The 15667-nt window shown below is 43.2% G+C and overlaps 1 protein-coding gene across 2 annotated transcripts in view; it reads left to right on the top strand.

The window, feature by feature from the left end:
- Positions 1 to 15667, top strand: part of BORCS5 (BLOC-1 related complex subunit 5) — a 97139-nt gene that overhangs the window by 63275 nt on the left and 18197 nt on the right. For both annotated transcript variants that reach the window (XM_065941133.1, XM_065941124.1), the window contains exon 3: positions 2814 to 2971. In XM_065941133.1, the coding sequence (XP_065797205.1) occupies positions 2814 to 2971 (158 nt within the window). The remainder of the gene's footprint in view (positions 1 to 2813; positions 2972 to 15667) is intronic.

The raw sequence follows: 15667 nt of genomic DNA, 5'->3' as shown, positions 1-15667 counted from the left end.
TTTTGGAACATTTTTGAAAGTGGCAGAATTTTAGAAATGGTGAACAGATTAGTGGTGGTTAGAGCTGAGGATGGATGAGGGGTAGTTGTGGTTATAAAAAGCAACAGAAGAACTTCTTGTGGTGTTGGAATGGCTCAGTATCTGACTGTGGTAGTGATACACAAACTACGCATGTGAAAAACTGTACAGAGCTAAACACACACATCCAAGTAAAGTGGGGATATCTGAGCAGATCAGTGGGTCGTACCCATGCCAGTGTCCTGACTGTGATATTGTATTATAGCTTTCAAGATGTTGCCTTTGGGAGAAGCTAGGTAAAGGAATACACAAGATCTTGTATACAGGATCTCAATAAAAATGTCAGATCTGAAAAATAAATCCTTATTTCTGCCAAAGTCAACCCTGTCAAAAGCTCCTGTGGGGAGGCAGACTGCAAGGAGCTCCAGGCTGTCCCGTGCCAGGGTCGGCAGTGGAGGTGGGGGAGCAGGGCCTGCACCCTGCTGTCGGGCCAGAGGAGGAGCTGAGAGAATTCTCTGGAACAGCTCCATCGGGTCAGCCAGCCTCCAACTTCTTGAAGGGATGAAGCGCTTGGCTTACGCCCCAGTTCTCGGAACCAGTGGAGGTTTGACATTGGCGGTTGGGAGGCAGGAGTGGGGAAGGCTTTCCAAGACAAGCTCGGATGCGTGCAAGTCCATCCTGATGGTGCCCAGTGCACGCGCCATCGTCGTGTTTATTTCAGACCCGCGCTGTGCCCTTGGCTCTGGTGTGAGTGTACTGCTCTGGGTGTGGAAGGGGGTCCCCGAGATCCCCGGGCTCCCAGTAGGGATTCTCAGAGGTCAAAACTATTTTCACAGTAATACTTAGAGGATTGTTAATTACTCTCATCCTCTTAACAAAAGTGTACAGTGGAGTTTTTCAGAGGCTTCATGATGTAAAATAGCAACATTTTAAATGCAGAAGCCGGTCTGAGACTCTAGCTGTTTGCTATGAAACCAAGACAGTGAAAAGACTTACAAAAATGTAAATGAATGCCACTCTTCTCACTTCTTTTTTTGGGAAAATAGTGATATCCTTTAAAATATGTTATTTACATTAGCACGTAATGGGGTTATTATTATTAATTAATTAATTTTAATTGGGGGCTAATTACTTCACAATATTGTAGTGGTTTTTGCCATACATTGACGTGAATGAGCCATGGGTGTACATGTGTCCCATCCTGACGCCCCCTCCCACCTCCCTCCCCACCCCATCCCTCTGGGTTGTCCCACTGCACCTACGTTGAATGCCCTGTTTCATGCATCGAACTTGGACTGGTGATCTGTTTCCCATATGGTAATATACATGTTTCAGTGCTATTCTCTCAAATCATCCTACCCTCACCTTCTCCCACAGAGTCCAAAAGTCTGTTCTTTATATCTGTGTCTCTTTTGCTGTCTTACATATAGGGTCATCGTTACCGTCTTTCTAAATTCCCTATATGTGTGTTAATATACTGTATTGGTGTTTTTCTTTCTGACTTACTTCACTCTGTATAATAGGCTCCAGTGTCATCCACCTCATTAGAACTGATTCAAATGCATTCTTTTTAATAGCTGAGTAATATTATTTTTAAAAATGATAAATGTTCAAGAATTTTTTTTTTTCATTTTTAATTGGAGGACAGTTACTTTACAGTGTTGTGTTGGTTTCTGCCGTACATCAGAATGAATCAGCCACAGGTACACACATGTCCCCTCCCTCTCTTCCACCCCATCCCACCCCTCTGGGTTGTCACAGAGCACCAGCTGGAGCTCCCTGAGTTTCTAACTGGCTGTTTTACATATGATAATACATCTGTTTCAGTGCTACTCTGAATTCGTCTCACCTTCTCCTCCCCCTGCTCAGTTTTAATTTTTTAACAGCTTTGAATATTGCTTTAAACTACATAAGTGCTTGGGGTCCTCAGTAATTTCTGGGAGAATCAAAGTGACACAAAAAAGTTTGTGAACCTTTGAGTTGGAAGGAAGCCCTTGATCAGAAATCAGGGGACTTTAGTTCTGGTCAGGACTTCGCTGTTGTGACCCTTAGCATGTCATTTAAGCTGGTATTTCATGTTTTGTAACTGCTAATAATTATCCTGGTCTACACACCTTAAAGAAAGGTAAGGTAATTCTGTGTGAAGGCTTTGAAAAATAATGTCCCATTCAAATTTAAGGGAATTTAATAGTTATCCGGGTAAACTGATATTGGAAGAAAATGTAAAGGATGAGGCTCATGGCATGTTAGTGGACATCCTGCTCAGCTTTTAAATGTCTTCATGAAAAAAAAAAAAAAAAGTCTTCACGTTTGTATTTCCTCCTAACAGTTTCCTTATATATTTTTTTTCTTCTGTTTCTCAGACAACCATTTTACAGTTCTTTTAGTCAAGAAGGGATGGGATTTGTATTCTTAATATCTTGAAGTAGTGCCGTAAGGTCAGGTGCTGTGTCTTGTAGAAACCACTTACTGTGTGACTTTAGGAAAGTTACTTAACCTCTCTGCATCTTGGGTTCCTTACTTGTAAAATGCAGCTAGTGATCATTTACTTTCCTGGGCAATTATAAGTCTGAAAAATAATGCCCAGGAGGCTCTTTGCCAAGTGCTTGGTACATACTAGACGCTCCATAAGTGATAGTTGCTGTGATTGTCACTAGCACACGACAAAAGATGAAAAGTTAAACCTCTTACTCTGTCTCCAGTAAACTTGTCATTAAACTACTTTATTCACACGTTTACTAGTAATTTTTCATTTCATTTGGAGTTTGTTTTTTTTCTTTTTTTCTGCTTTGAAGGGCTGTTGAGTGGCCAGACTTCCCCAACAAACACCAAACTGGAGAAACTGGATTCTCAGCAAGTGCTGCAGCTCTGTCTCCGCTATCAGGACCACCTCCATCAGTGCGCCGAGGCCGTTGCTTTTGATCAGAACGCTTTGGTGAAAAGAATCAAAGAGGTAATGGGTCTCGAGAAAGTAGCATGGCTGACTCAGTCTTGTGATTCCCTGAGTCCTCTTCTCCTGGGGTGTAACACCACTGACCCCACTTTTCTGGGAAGTAGTCATTTTCTGTTTCAGTGTCTTGACATTTGTCCCCATGACTTTGGGAACATCGTCTTTCCCAGCAGTAAAATTTGGTGATGGAGAAGAGTGGCCTGTGGAGTGGACTAATCTGGAGTTTGAATCCTGGTCCCCCGTTTATTTGCTTGGGAAGGTTACCTCCCTTCTCTGGGTCTCAGTTTCCTCATATGAAAAATGGGTCTAAGAGTAGTAACCTTCCTGAAGGGTTGAGTGAAGATTAAATTGCTCAGTAAGTGTTAACTGTTGTTAGTATGTGTGAAGTCCTGCCATACTAATTTGCTTTGACTGACACTTCAGTTCTTTCCTGTGTGTAATTTATGTTTTGTTTTCCAATCGAGTATCACTTCTTTGAGAGCAAAGCATCTGACATCTTCCCCAATTATATTTTTCACTGTGTTAGCAGGGAGAGCTCAGTGATTCTTACTGGTTAGATAAAAACAATTGTGCCTACTTAACCCACAGGGTTTTTGTGAAAAAAGACACAAGATAATTCAGGTGAAAGTACTTAGTAAATGAAAGAGTGTGTGGTGTACTTGTTAAATAATTATGAATAACAATAAGTGGGTACTTCTTTTAAGCATTTAAATGTATCATTGACTGGGCCAGTGCTTTGCACAGCTCTGGGAACACCAAGGTATAAGTAAGTATGTTTTCAAAAATATTCAATCAAGAAGGAATTTCTCTTCTGATACCTTGAAGTGATATCCTATAAAGAAAAGGTCAGGAGCTGTAACTTGGAGAAACTACCTATGTGAATGGCATTTCTTGGAGTTTAACAAATTAGTCCTGGTCATTGACTCTGGCAGGAGAAGATGGACATGAGGAAACACACAGGGAAAAAGTGGAGAATCACTGCAAATTAATGATCAGTTAGTAATAGAAGTACTACATCCTTGAGATGACAAAGTAGTCGTTAGCTCTACTGATAGATGTAAATGTGCCGACACCTCCATTATTTTACTATTTACTCTCCATAGAATGTTGTGTGCATATATGCTTTTCTTATGGACTAACTACATTTATATGGAAAAGTATTAAATATGACATTTTTTATTGGTCAGCATGCATGTGGCCTTTTCGATATTAGACTTACTTTACTACATTATGGTCTGCAGAACTTGAAGTTCCAAACATGATTATACATTAGAATCACTTGTGTTTTTTTGTTAGTTTTAGTGTTGATTCTTCTCTCCTCTCCGGTAGACCTAGCATGTGGTCTGTGAATCATTATTTTAATAAACTTATTGAATGATACAAACTCGATTCTCCATTACATGGGATTTAGGAACCACTGATCTAGAGCCTTATTTTCCAAGATAAGCTCTGTAAAACTGGTTCCATACAAAGAAGGCCAGACTTTTTGCTATTTTATTACCATCCTCAGAAAGTCCCAATGCATATTATCTTATTAAAAGTTCTTAGCAATGTTACAGTAAAGAACATAAACACTTTTCAAACTTATTTGATTTTGTAACCCTTATCTTGGGTAACATCTGTTAACATTTTATATAAATAGTGTTTTTTAAAAGTTGATCTTTAGCATCTTCACAGTACACATACCCTCTGACTCTCTCTCTCTCTCTAAAAACAACAACAGTATTTATTTTGTTGCGTTGGGTCTTAGTTGCATCATTGCAGATCTTTATTCCGGCATGCAGGCTCCTCACTGCAGCATGTGGGCCCAATTGCCCTACATAATATGAGATTTTAGTACCTTGACCAAGGATTGAACCCGAGTCTCTATTGGAAGGCAGATTCCTAACCACCGGACCACCAGGGAAGTCCCAGGATGCTGTTTTTAGAGCCTTCTTTGGAAAATGCTTCTGTAGACGGAAGACCTTACCATATTTGACTGTGCTAGACATTAACTGTGTCATTAATTTTCAGATTTTAGAATAAATCAACATTTTATTGTTTTCTCTCTTCTTTTTGATGGGGTCTTCTACTCCATACCTGTCACTTCATAGTTTAGGAAATTGTGGTACAGAAAGATTAAGTGACTAGCTCACTGTCAAAGATCTGGGTAAAGTATTTTTAGTTGATAGTGCCAGACAGATAGAATTCATTATACCACACTTTCAACTCCAGAGTGGTTTCTTGGGCCTGAGTGAGTGTTAGAATCACCTGGGAATTTTTACTCCAGTATAGATGGTGGAAAACTTTACACACACACTGAAGGAGGCAAATACTGAGACCTTTCCTGTCCTCACTACTACTCTCCTGTCTGGCTACTGCAGACATCAACTTGTAAAGACCCCTGTTTCATCCACACCCCCCACTCACTCCCTGCCACCTCCCCAACTGGTCTCTTTTGCAGGAAATATCAGACATATTATTTCATTCATGAATATTTAAGCATATATATCTTTAAAAATAGAAGACCCCTTTAAAAAACTTTTTAATTTGAATTACTTTCAGACTTAAAGAACAGTTCAAAGCATAATTCAGAGAATCCCTTATATGCCTCTCATTACTTTTTCTAAAGTGAGCATCTTACAAAGCCTTAGCACAATGACAAAGCCAGGAAATTCACATTGGTACAATACCATTCACTAAATGGAGATCCTTTTTTTTTTAAACCAGTTTTTCCATTGACAAAGACTCCTTTTTGAAAACACAGCCAGAGTGCCATTATCATACTTAAAATATCGCCTTCATTCATGCAGTATAGCTGAGATGCTTTTAAGTGATGTGTTGATTTCACTGCAAACCAGTTAGATGGAAATTTTTGAAGGGAGGTGGGTGGCGGGTGAAGGAGGCCGGGCCTCGGTGTTCGTAAACACACTCGGGATAATTCTCATGAGTGACCAGGGTTGAGCACCAGTGCTGTGGAGAATTCATTAAAGACAGTTAAACTGAGTTTAAAATTCTGTGTTTGAGGAGCCTTGGAAGTCGCTTTGAGCCATCAGTAGTGGCCAGGATTGTTGCCAAGCAGAGACAGCAGGCCCGCTATGAGCCGTGCCTCGTTAGCTCTCTTACGGCCGAGGAGGTCAGCATAGTTGCAGGTTTTCACGGGAGACGTGTCATGTGTCTTGGTGCAAACTCCTGAAACACACGTGTCTGTGTGCGCTCACTTCAAACTCCAGGGTTGAAATTAGTCACTTCCAAAGGAATAAAGCAGAGGATGTCGTTTTGATCAAACACCAGCTCGCTCATATTATTCCAGATGTTTCCTGGAAGTTGGGTTGCAAGTGTAAGGAAGTAACATAATGCTATATGTGTGGAAACGTCAAGGAACTTAATAACCGTGGAGAATGTGTGTTAATGGAAGTAGAACCTGGATCAGCCAGAAGCCCTGAAAGCTGCAGCGCTTGGGATCACTTCCGTTTGGCTCAGAGGGATATGTGACTGTAACCATTGCTGATTCAGACAGAAGAAAACCACGAAGTTAGCTGGGCTTTCCTATTGCTAAATTTGGATGATGCTCTTGAATAAAAGATTGATGGGAATTTGTTTTATCAGAGAGGAGTGGACGCTAGGGGTGTCTTCCTTCACACCAGAGAGTCTTGTCCATTGACCACTAGTTTCCCTAGTAGCTTCAGGATAACCCTCAGCCAGCCAGCATGGCTGAGCCGCTATTGTCGAGTGAGGGGCTTTAAGGGTTATAAAGAAGCGTGCTATGGTCCCTGCTTGCTGAGAGCTTCATCTAGGCGAGGGAACGAAGATACACAGAACAATAAGATGAAAGATTGGTGCCATCAATGTGGAGCCCTCAGTTGTGGTTCACGACCGAAAGCCGGGAGAGTTCAAGCTCGAATATTCTGGGTTTGGTGAGGCTAAAGTCATGTCTTCAAGGAAAACTGGGATTTGGGAAATGAATGGAGAGAGGAGAGTATCGCCGGCCGTGGGACCAGCTGAGTCTCAGAAGAAAATTAGCCTCGGGGCTTCAGGAGACAGTGGAGAAACTAAACTTGTTCCAGGAAATCTCTCCGGTAAGAAGCAGATGTCAGAACTGGAAGGACCCGAGAGAGCTTCTGGTCCAAGGCCCTCGTTACACAGATGCAGAAATTGAAACTATGGAATTAAAAGCGGATGAAGATCAAATGAGATTTGGGTTTTGGTTTTTTTTTGGGGTAGTATATTAGAACAGGCTAATGGGTTGAGGGTAAAGAGACAAGAAGAGGTGGTGGATAAAAGATACAAGGTCAATTCTGAGAGTGAGGCCCCTGAGGTAGCAAGAGCCCTGGGGGCATTTGTTTTGAAAGAACAGGGGGGAACTAGGCAGGTTTTTAAAAAGAGGGTGCCTGGCACAGACCAGTCACACCTGCGGAGCCTGTGTGTTCTCTCTGAAGGAGCGGCTTTGTTGAGAGTGACTGTTGGTTAGTAGCACACTTGTGAGTCCAGGAGTTATTGAGGGCTCAGCGGAGGTGGAAAGAACTCGGGCCTTGATTTTGTGAGCTGTTCTGTGTGGTGGTTCTAAGTGTGAACTCCAGAGTCTCATTCCTGAGTTCAAACCCTGCCACTGCCTTTAATGAGCTGTGTGACCTCAAACGAGTTACTTGTTTCTTCTTATTTTTAAATCTGGTTGTGCCCAGTTGAGACATGTCTCTTAGTTGAGACTTGTGATATCTTTAGTTGTGACATGCAAGCCCTCAGTTGTGACACGTGCGTGAGATCTAGTTCCCCGACCAGGGATGGTTTTCCCCTTGCATTGTCAGTGCAGAATCTTGGCCACTGGACCGCCAGGGAAGTCCTGCGACTTGATTCTTCTAAGCCTGTTTCCTCTTCTGTTACATGAGGATAAAAAATAGTAGTCCGCCTCAGAAAGGTTCTGGTGAGGGTTATGAGTTTTTCTGTGTAAAGTATGGGACCATGTCTGCCATATAATAAACACTGTGGTATTAGCTCTTGTTATTGTTTTGAATAAAAATAATGACTAATAGAAAAAAATAACAGAAAATAATGACTGAGAGAGAAAAGCCTATCCTTACTGCTCTGAATTGGGCTGTGTGAACTTTCCTGATACCAGCAGCAGCCTAAATATTGACTCATCTTAAGTACTATCAACAATCTGAGTATCACAAAGAACTACACAGAGGCACGACTGATCATTTTTAACCCAGTCTGCAAGCCCTGCCTGTTTTCCTTCATGCCACACATATGTGTGGTCTGGAGTTTTTGTAGTTAATTTAACTGGTTATTCTGCTCTGTGAAAAGCAAACTGGTGTCTGGGGTGCGTGGACCATGAGGAATGTGATGCTGGACATGGCACGTGAGTGGTCCTCAGCCTTTAAGCTGTGAATGTCTCGCCTCTGATCGTTCCAGTGATTTCTGTTGGTATCTCATCGTTTCTAGTTAAGGATTCAGGTTGGCAGGCAGACACTTTGAGTTTTAGGTCACATCTTCCATTGAAATCGGGGTTACTGAAAGGTAAGGAAGAAAGGAACATGCATCCTCTTAACGTAAGGGCTTCCGCAGGGGCAGGGGATGTGGGGAGGAAGGTTAGTGGCAAAGACCTGGAAGGGGGCCCAAGGAAGACGTGGTTGAGACAGCTGCGTGGCTCACCGTCACTGACCTGGATCTTGTTTCTGCCCCACTCGCTGCTGTCAGTGAGAGAATGCGTTCATGGTTTCCAGTACCTTCTTAGCTGAGCTGAAGCCCCTAGGGTAACTTCGTTACAGTTTCTGTGTGCTTGTTTAAAGGCCTTAAAACTGAATTCATGAGTGATTCTGGTAGCCTCTGTGTTTCATTGTTACCTGTGTTGAAAGCACGCTCTCTTAACGTTAATCCAAATGAAGCATTTTCAGATGGACACGTTAAGAGTCACAATCCTTAGAAAGCCACATGATTACGTGGGATTATAAAGACACTCTCAAATTTCTCTAATTCCACCATTTCACGGCACATTGAAAACCAAGGGTCCCTGAGTTTACTGGGGATTTGTCCAGGCTTTTTCTCCTAGTTAATAATTAAGTCAATAGAGGATGAATCTTTCTGATTTCCCGTCTTCTTTTTTTTTTTTTTGCTATACCTTACTACTTACATTCCACTTCCACAAAACCTTATCATCAGGTTTTTATTCCTTTTTCGTGCTGTAGGCTCTCAACTAGTGTTGGAAGGAGTGAGCTCCTGTTCTCGGGCAGGGATTTCTTTCAGTCGACAATACTGTAATGCTTGAGACCCAGCTGGAGCCATTTTCCAAGTATTTGACCTGACTTCCTGTACCATTTTTCCTGCTATGGGGCCGGGGGAGAGGCTGACCAAGGTTAAGTGAGTTTCTCAGAGTTTGCACAGAGAATCCGTGTCTGAATTGGCGTTAGTATTCACTCTGAGCCCCTTCAGCGAGAAGCTGCTTTGTGTGAGCCGCTGGCCAGGTGAGGCTGTTACCCTTTGCCTGGCACCTTGACCCAAATGTCCTCCAAATGATAATACTGTTAGATTCCTGATGCTGCTTTTAAACATATCCTGGCATCAGCCACTGCTTGCTCGACTTCACATTATAAAATGGGTTTGGCAGCATTGGTTAAAGCTGTAAATTTTGACAAGAGCATTGAAATGTTGGGTTTCTTTTTGCTGAAAGGCTGAGGGTGAGGCATTTCTGGAACGTCCCAGGTTTCCTTTCTGTCTGACAAGCTACCCTGGTGTAAATTTCAGGTTGAGCCCTTGGGACAGTTGTGCTCCCTTCTTGTCCTTTGGGCAGCCTTTCTCTCCAGTAAGAAACACAGCTGGTCCCTTGCATGGCAGGAAATCCAGCTAAGGGATTGGGCACATTCTGGTGTATCTGGCTGTAAGGGACGCCATCCAGCACTTCCTCAGACCTGGCCCCTCACTTCCTCTGCACCAGCGCTGGCCTGCCAAAAGGCAGAAATCCTGGACGAAGGCCCAATCGAGTTTATTAGTCGCCTGTTGGAAATGTGGGCCTGTGTGTTTTGGCGAGGTCCGAGCAAAACCCAGCTATGCGACTGCTTTGAGGTCCCCCTCCATGCGGGCTCTGGATACTGATGTGAAGCATGTGTGAGCAGCAGCCCTGTTTGCCTCCAGGTCACCTGCCCTAGTCGTGCCCCTGGACAGCCGGCTTGGCCAGCTTTCCTAGTATACAGGCCTCACAGGCTAGGCGCTGGGGCCCCACTGCACTCTCTCCCCCAGCTTGTTTTCCAGCCTGCGAGGATGGGTGGTATTGGAGGCCCCTCAGCCACCTCTCTTGTGAGGAAAGCCAGAGGAACTGCAGTCTGTAAGCCCGCAGGTGAGCAGTATTCTGGGCACAGAACTGGAAGTAGGACCGGGGAAAGACAGTTCCTGTCCTGTGTCTCTTTCATGAAGAAAAATAAGGAAGTGTAACACATTATTGGTCAGAGATATATAAATAGGTCTTTTGTTACCCAGACATTACTGACTGGAGACTTTCAGTCTTCACTTGCAAAATAAATCGCCCGCCACAGGCGTTAGCTTCTGCAAAAATCTCCCAATCAATAATGTGTTAATACATTTGAATGTTGCTGCAATGCTCAGCACATACCTGGCACATAGTAGACATTTAATAAATGCTTGCTAAATGAACAAGTTAATATATTCTTCACATGTGTCAATGTCTTTGGCATAGTGACTGATAAGCTTTCTTATTCTATTACAGAAAATAAAAGTTATGAGAGTTCTGTTAGGTAAATGTCCTGATAGCTCAGTGGGGTAAAGAATCTGCCTGCCAATGCCGGAGACATGGGAGATGTGAATTCGATCCCTGGGTCAGGAAGATCCCCTGGAGGAGGGAGTGGCAGCCTACTCCAGTATTCTTGCCTGGAAAATCCCTTGGAGAGACGAGCCTGGAAGGCTGCAGTCCAAAGGGTCACAAAGAGACGGACACGACTGAGTGATTAAGCACACGGCACACACATTAGGTAAATGTAGGCTAGACTGCATCTATAAATAGACTCAAGAATGTGTAATGGCTCAAATGCCGCTGAAGTTTACTTCTTGCTCATATTCAGGGTGGATGTTCTGATTAGCAGGTGACTCCTCCATTGAGTTAGGAATTCAAGGCTCCTCCCATTTTATGGCCCTGCCATATCCAACGGCCACATTGCTGATAGCATTCCAGTTGGCAGGAGGGGAAAACAGTGGAGTAGCACAGATGTGAGGTTCTACTGGATCAGACCTATAAATGTTGCAGGTCACTTTGGCTGGAACTCAGTCACATGGCCATAGCTAACTCCAGAGGAGGCTGGGAAATGTAGCCTGTTGTGTGCCCAGGGTGGTTTGGGGCTACATTTTGAACATCTCATTATCTTTTTTTTTTTTTTCTTTCTAGTCTTTTTTTTTTTTTTTTTTTTTTGGTGACTTTATTTATTTTTGACTGTGCTAGGTTTTGTTGCTGTGTGAGCTTTTCTCTGGTTGCAGTGAGCGGGGGCTACTATTCTTTGCAGCGTGCGGGCTTCTCAATGCAGTGGCTTCTCTTCTTCCAGAGGATGGGCTCTAGAGTGCTCGGGCTTGAGTAGCTGCAGTTCCTGGGCTCTGGAGCACAGGCTTAATAGTTGTGGTGCATGGGCTTAGTTGCTCTGTGGCATGTGGGATCTTTCCAGACCAGGGACCGAACCCGTGTCTCCTGCATTGGCAGGTAGATTCTTTACCACTGGGCTACCAGGAAAGCCTCTGTGTGCCATCTTTGAACTCACAATTCTAAAATGCATCTTCATTCTAACTTTGAGATTCACAGGGGTTGGTGCAAGGCTCCAAGGTCCCAAGTGAATTTCACTTGATTAAGTCCTCCTGTCAGTGAAAATCAAGTGACATTAAGCAAACAGTTAAATCATTAATATTAAGTGGAAAAAATTAATACATATTATATAGTTAATAGGATTTCAGATATGTTAAATCTCTTTTTAAAAAAGATTAGAAGGAAATATGACAGTTAGCCATGGTTGCTAACTTTAGTGATGAGATGACCAGTATTTGCTTTTAGCCTGGTTCGTTCTGTTTTCCTTTTTAATGAATCTCTATCTTGAACGTGCATTTTTTTTCCCAACTTGGAATAATTCTGTTCTCTTTTTCTCATTTATATGAGCCTTATTAGGGTTCTGTCTCCTTGGCTGCTGCTTTTTGACTCTCTGAGATAAGAATACGCTTTTCAGAATGTTCTGTGCTTGTACCTTTTCATGTTTGCTTCAAGCAAACATGTTTGCTTCAGCTCTGGGCCAGGCTCTGCTCCAGGTGGTAAGGATGTATCACTGAACAAAAGAGACAGACTCCCTTCCACATAGACCTTAACTGTCCATTGAGGAAACAGGTAATAAACAAGATGAAAAAAGTAGTTTTATATATCACGTGTAAGAAAAATGCCAAGAATCAAAATAGAAAGCAAGAAAAAGGATTTGAAGTGTCAGTGGGGTATAAATTTTAGGTAGAGTAGGCCCAGAAGGTCTTATTAGAAAAGATATAGTGACCTCTTGGCTAGTACAGAGCAAGCCAGGAGGGCTGTTCCTCACAACTTCTACACCTAAAAGTTATCAAAAATGTTTCGATCAGTGACAATCATAGTACCTGCCTATCCACTCTTAACAGTCTGTTCTTTATCACACTTGTTGGGACATCTTGAACCAGAGGCTCATTTGCTGTCTCTTTTGTTTCTTGGGAGGACACTTCCAGAGCCAAACTCCTTTTAAAAACATCTCTCATTCTTTCAAGGATTCTTCTCAAGGATTCCTGAAGGTTTTCTTGAGGAAGTGTCCCTAGAGCTTGAGATAAGAGTTAACTTTTTTCTGCCCTTGTTGACAGACTGTATTTTGGTATTGTGAGATTTTTATATTTTTTAATTTATTTTTTAAAATGCTCCATCATTTTATTTTCTTTCGGCCTCGCCATGTGGCACATGGGATCTTAGTTCCCTGACCAGGGATCGAACCCACATCCCCTGTGTAGCAGTGCAGAGTCTTAACCACTGGACCACCAGGGTAATCCTGGTATCATGAGATTTTAGATGCCGTCCTGGCCTCACTCTCCAGGGTTCATTCTGCACAGGAGGAGAGAGCTTGAAACTTGTCCAGGGATGTATCCAACCATTGCTAGAGCTGCTCTTGCAGAAAATTAAGGCGACAGCCAACTTGCATTCCAGAGCAAATGGGACAGGGAAGTTGCAAGCTCTCTGCAGGACTCTAAGGAACTGTGTAAATGAAAGGATTCTTTTAGTGAGTAAAAGTCATTTCTTTAAAATGCAGCAAGACCACCAGTGGGGTTTCTTACAGGATGTTACTGTAGAAGAATGAGCGTTAGTGGCACAATTAAAATAGCGTTTAGTAGGGATTTCTTCCCGCATCCTAGCACTAAGTGAAAGTGAAAGTTTAGTCGTGTCCGACTCCTTGCAACCCCATGGACTAATACAGTCTGTAGAATTCTCTAGGCCAGAATACTGGATTAGGTAGCCTTCCCCTTCTCCAGGGGAATCTTCCCAACCTAGGGAACAAACCCAGGTCTCCTGCATTGCAGGTGGATTCTTTACCAACTGAGCTATCAGGGAAGCATCCTAGCACACCTCAGCGGTTTTCTTTCTTTTTTTTTTTTTTTTTTACTTTTTTTTTTATCAAAATATAGCTAATAACAATGTTGTAGTAATTTCAAGTGTACAGCAAAGTGATTCAGTTATACATACATATACATATTCTTTTTCTGATTCTTTTCCCTAATAGGTTATTACAAAATGTTGAGGATAGTTCCCAGTGCTATACAGTAGGTATATCTATTTTATATATTGTAGTGTGTATATTTAATCTTTGACTGACTTCACTTAGTTTGATAACCTCTAGGTCCTGCAAATGGCATTTGCTGCAAATGGCATTATTTCCGTCTTTTATCAGCCATTTTCTCCCTCACCCTTGCTGAGACCAAGACCCCCTGTCAGCACGTACCTGCCTCTGCGTCCTGTGGTTGTCACAGTTGTGGCCACAGGACCCACTCGCCTCAGGTACTCCTCTGGTCTCCGTTCTCACCCCATGCCTGCTGCGTGCTCCCTTCTGCTGGACCCTGCCCCCGTTTCTGCCCGGTGCATCGCCTTCCCCCTCCGGATATGCCAACAGCCTGTCTAAAAACACTCCTGCTCTGCCCGGTCAAGGGGTCTCTGCTGCACTTCTCCCCTCGTGCCGAGGAGGTGTTCACTGCCTGAGTCTGTGTAGGGGAGTCGAGGTGTCAATGACATGGGCCTCTGGACTCTGCCAGGCGCTGCTCGCATGTCAGGAGGGGTCACCTGGCACAGTGTTTAAGAGCACTGACTCTGGCGTCGTTTGAGGTCGAGCAGACGATTATGTTAGTATAAACTTTATCATCAGCATCGTCACCGTCCCATCTTGGGTATCTCTGGTTCTTTCCTCACGCATAGCATAGAGGATGTTAGGTGTAAAATATGTACCTGCACATACCTCCAAAGTCTGTTCTCTAAGTCAGAGAAAGGGTTATATTCATGTCCAAACTGCATAAGTGAGGGGATTATAGAGCACATATTAACCCAGTTTTACATTGGTTGGGTGCCTTAGCTCAGGGTTTAAAATTGTGAATGTGTCGCTTAGGTCATACAAACTTACATTTATTTCCCTATAATCCTGGACATGGGGAAGGGGAGTCCAGGTTACTGTGTGCCTGCCAGATTGTCTTCACATCCGCCCCCTTCCATCTGTTACCAGGGCTCCTTCAGCTCTTCTCCTAGTGTGGGAGTAAGAGTAGTAGTAATACGACCACTGTAATTTCTTTTATGTGTTTACCACGTGCCAGGTCTAGAGCAGGCATTTGATGTACCTTGTCATAGACTCCTGACAGATACAAACCAGCGTTCAGAGACCTGAAAGGCAAACCATTCAAGGGCATGTGGTTGTTAAATGGTGGAGCCGGACATTCAAATCCAAATCTGAAACCCACATGGAAGACTCCAGAGCCCTTGCTTTTTCTACTGTTTTTTCTTTTTTTTTTTTTAAGAATTTTTTTTATATGGACCATTTTAAAGTTTTTATTTGTTACACTATTGCTTCTGTCTTATATTGTGATTTTTTGACTGCTAGGCAAGTGGAATCTTAGCTCCCCGACCAGGGATTGAACCCACACCCCCTGCAGGGAACCCACACACCCGCCAGGGAAGTCCCTCTCTTTACTTCTCTATCCAAAGGCGTTTTACTCTCCAACTCCTCTCCTTGATCACACTTAATGCTCTCTTTCCCTGATCCCGTATTCCTTTCTAGTATTCTCTCCGTGGTTTCACAGCACACTTTTTAAAATTTCAGACGCAGTCCTTATGGGATACAGCCACACTTAAGAAAATAACCCTGAAGACCCCACATATCCATCTCGAAGATGCCAGTTCTGCCGATTTAAGGCTAACTTTTCCATGCTCCTGGTCAGTCACCTTTTTTTGAGAAAGGGGCTTTTACCAGTATCTCAGAGGACTGTGGCAGAAATGAAGGTGGACAGAGGGATGCCACCAGGGAAGCTGGACAGTGGTTTTGTGATGTTCCCCTCTCCCACTCAGGAGGGCTGCAGAAAGTGGGGCTTTAATGAGAGAGAAAGCAGAACAGGGACTTCACAGGGAGGCAGAAGATCCTCTGGGACTATGGTCCCCAACCTTTTTGGCATCAGGGACTGCTTTTGTGGAAGACAATTTTTCCA

This window comes from Muntiacus reevesi, chromosome 1, assembly GCF_963930625.1.
Source record: "Muntiacus reevesi chromosome 1, mMunRee1.1, whole genome shotgun sequence".
In the NCBI taxonomy this organism is placed as follows: domain Eukaryota; kingdom Metazoa; phylum Chordata; class Mammalia; order Artiodactyla; family Cervidae; genus Muntiacus; species Muntiacus reevesi.
Note: the sequence above shows the minus strand (reverse complement) of the source record. Positions and strands in the feature narration are given on the sequence as shown.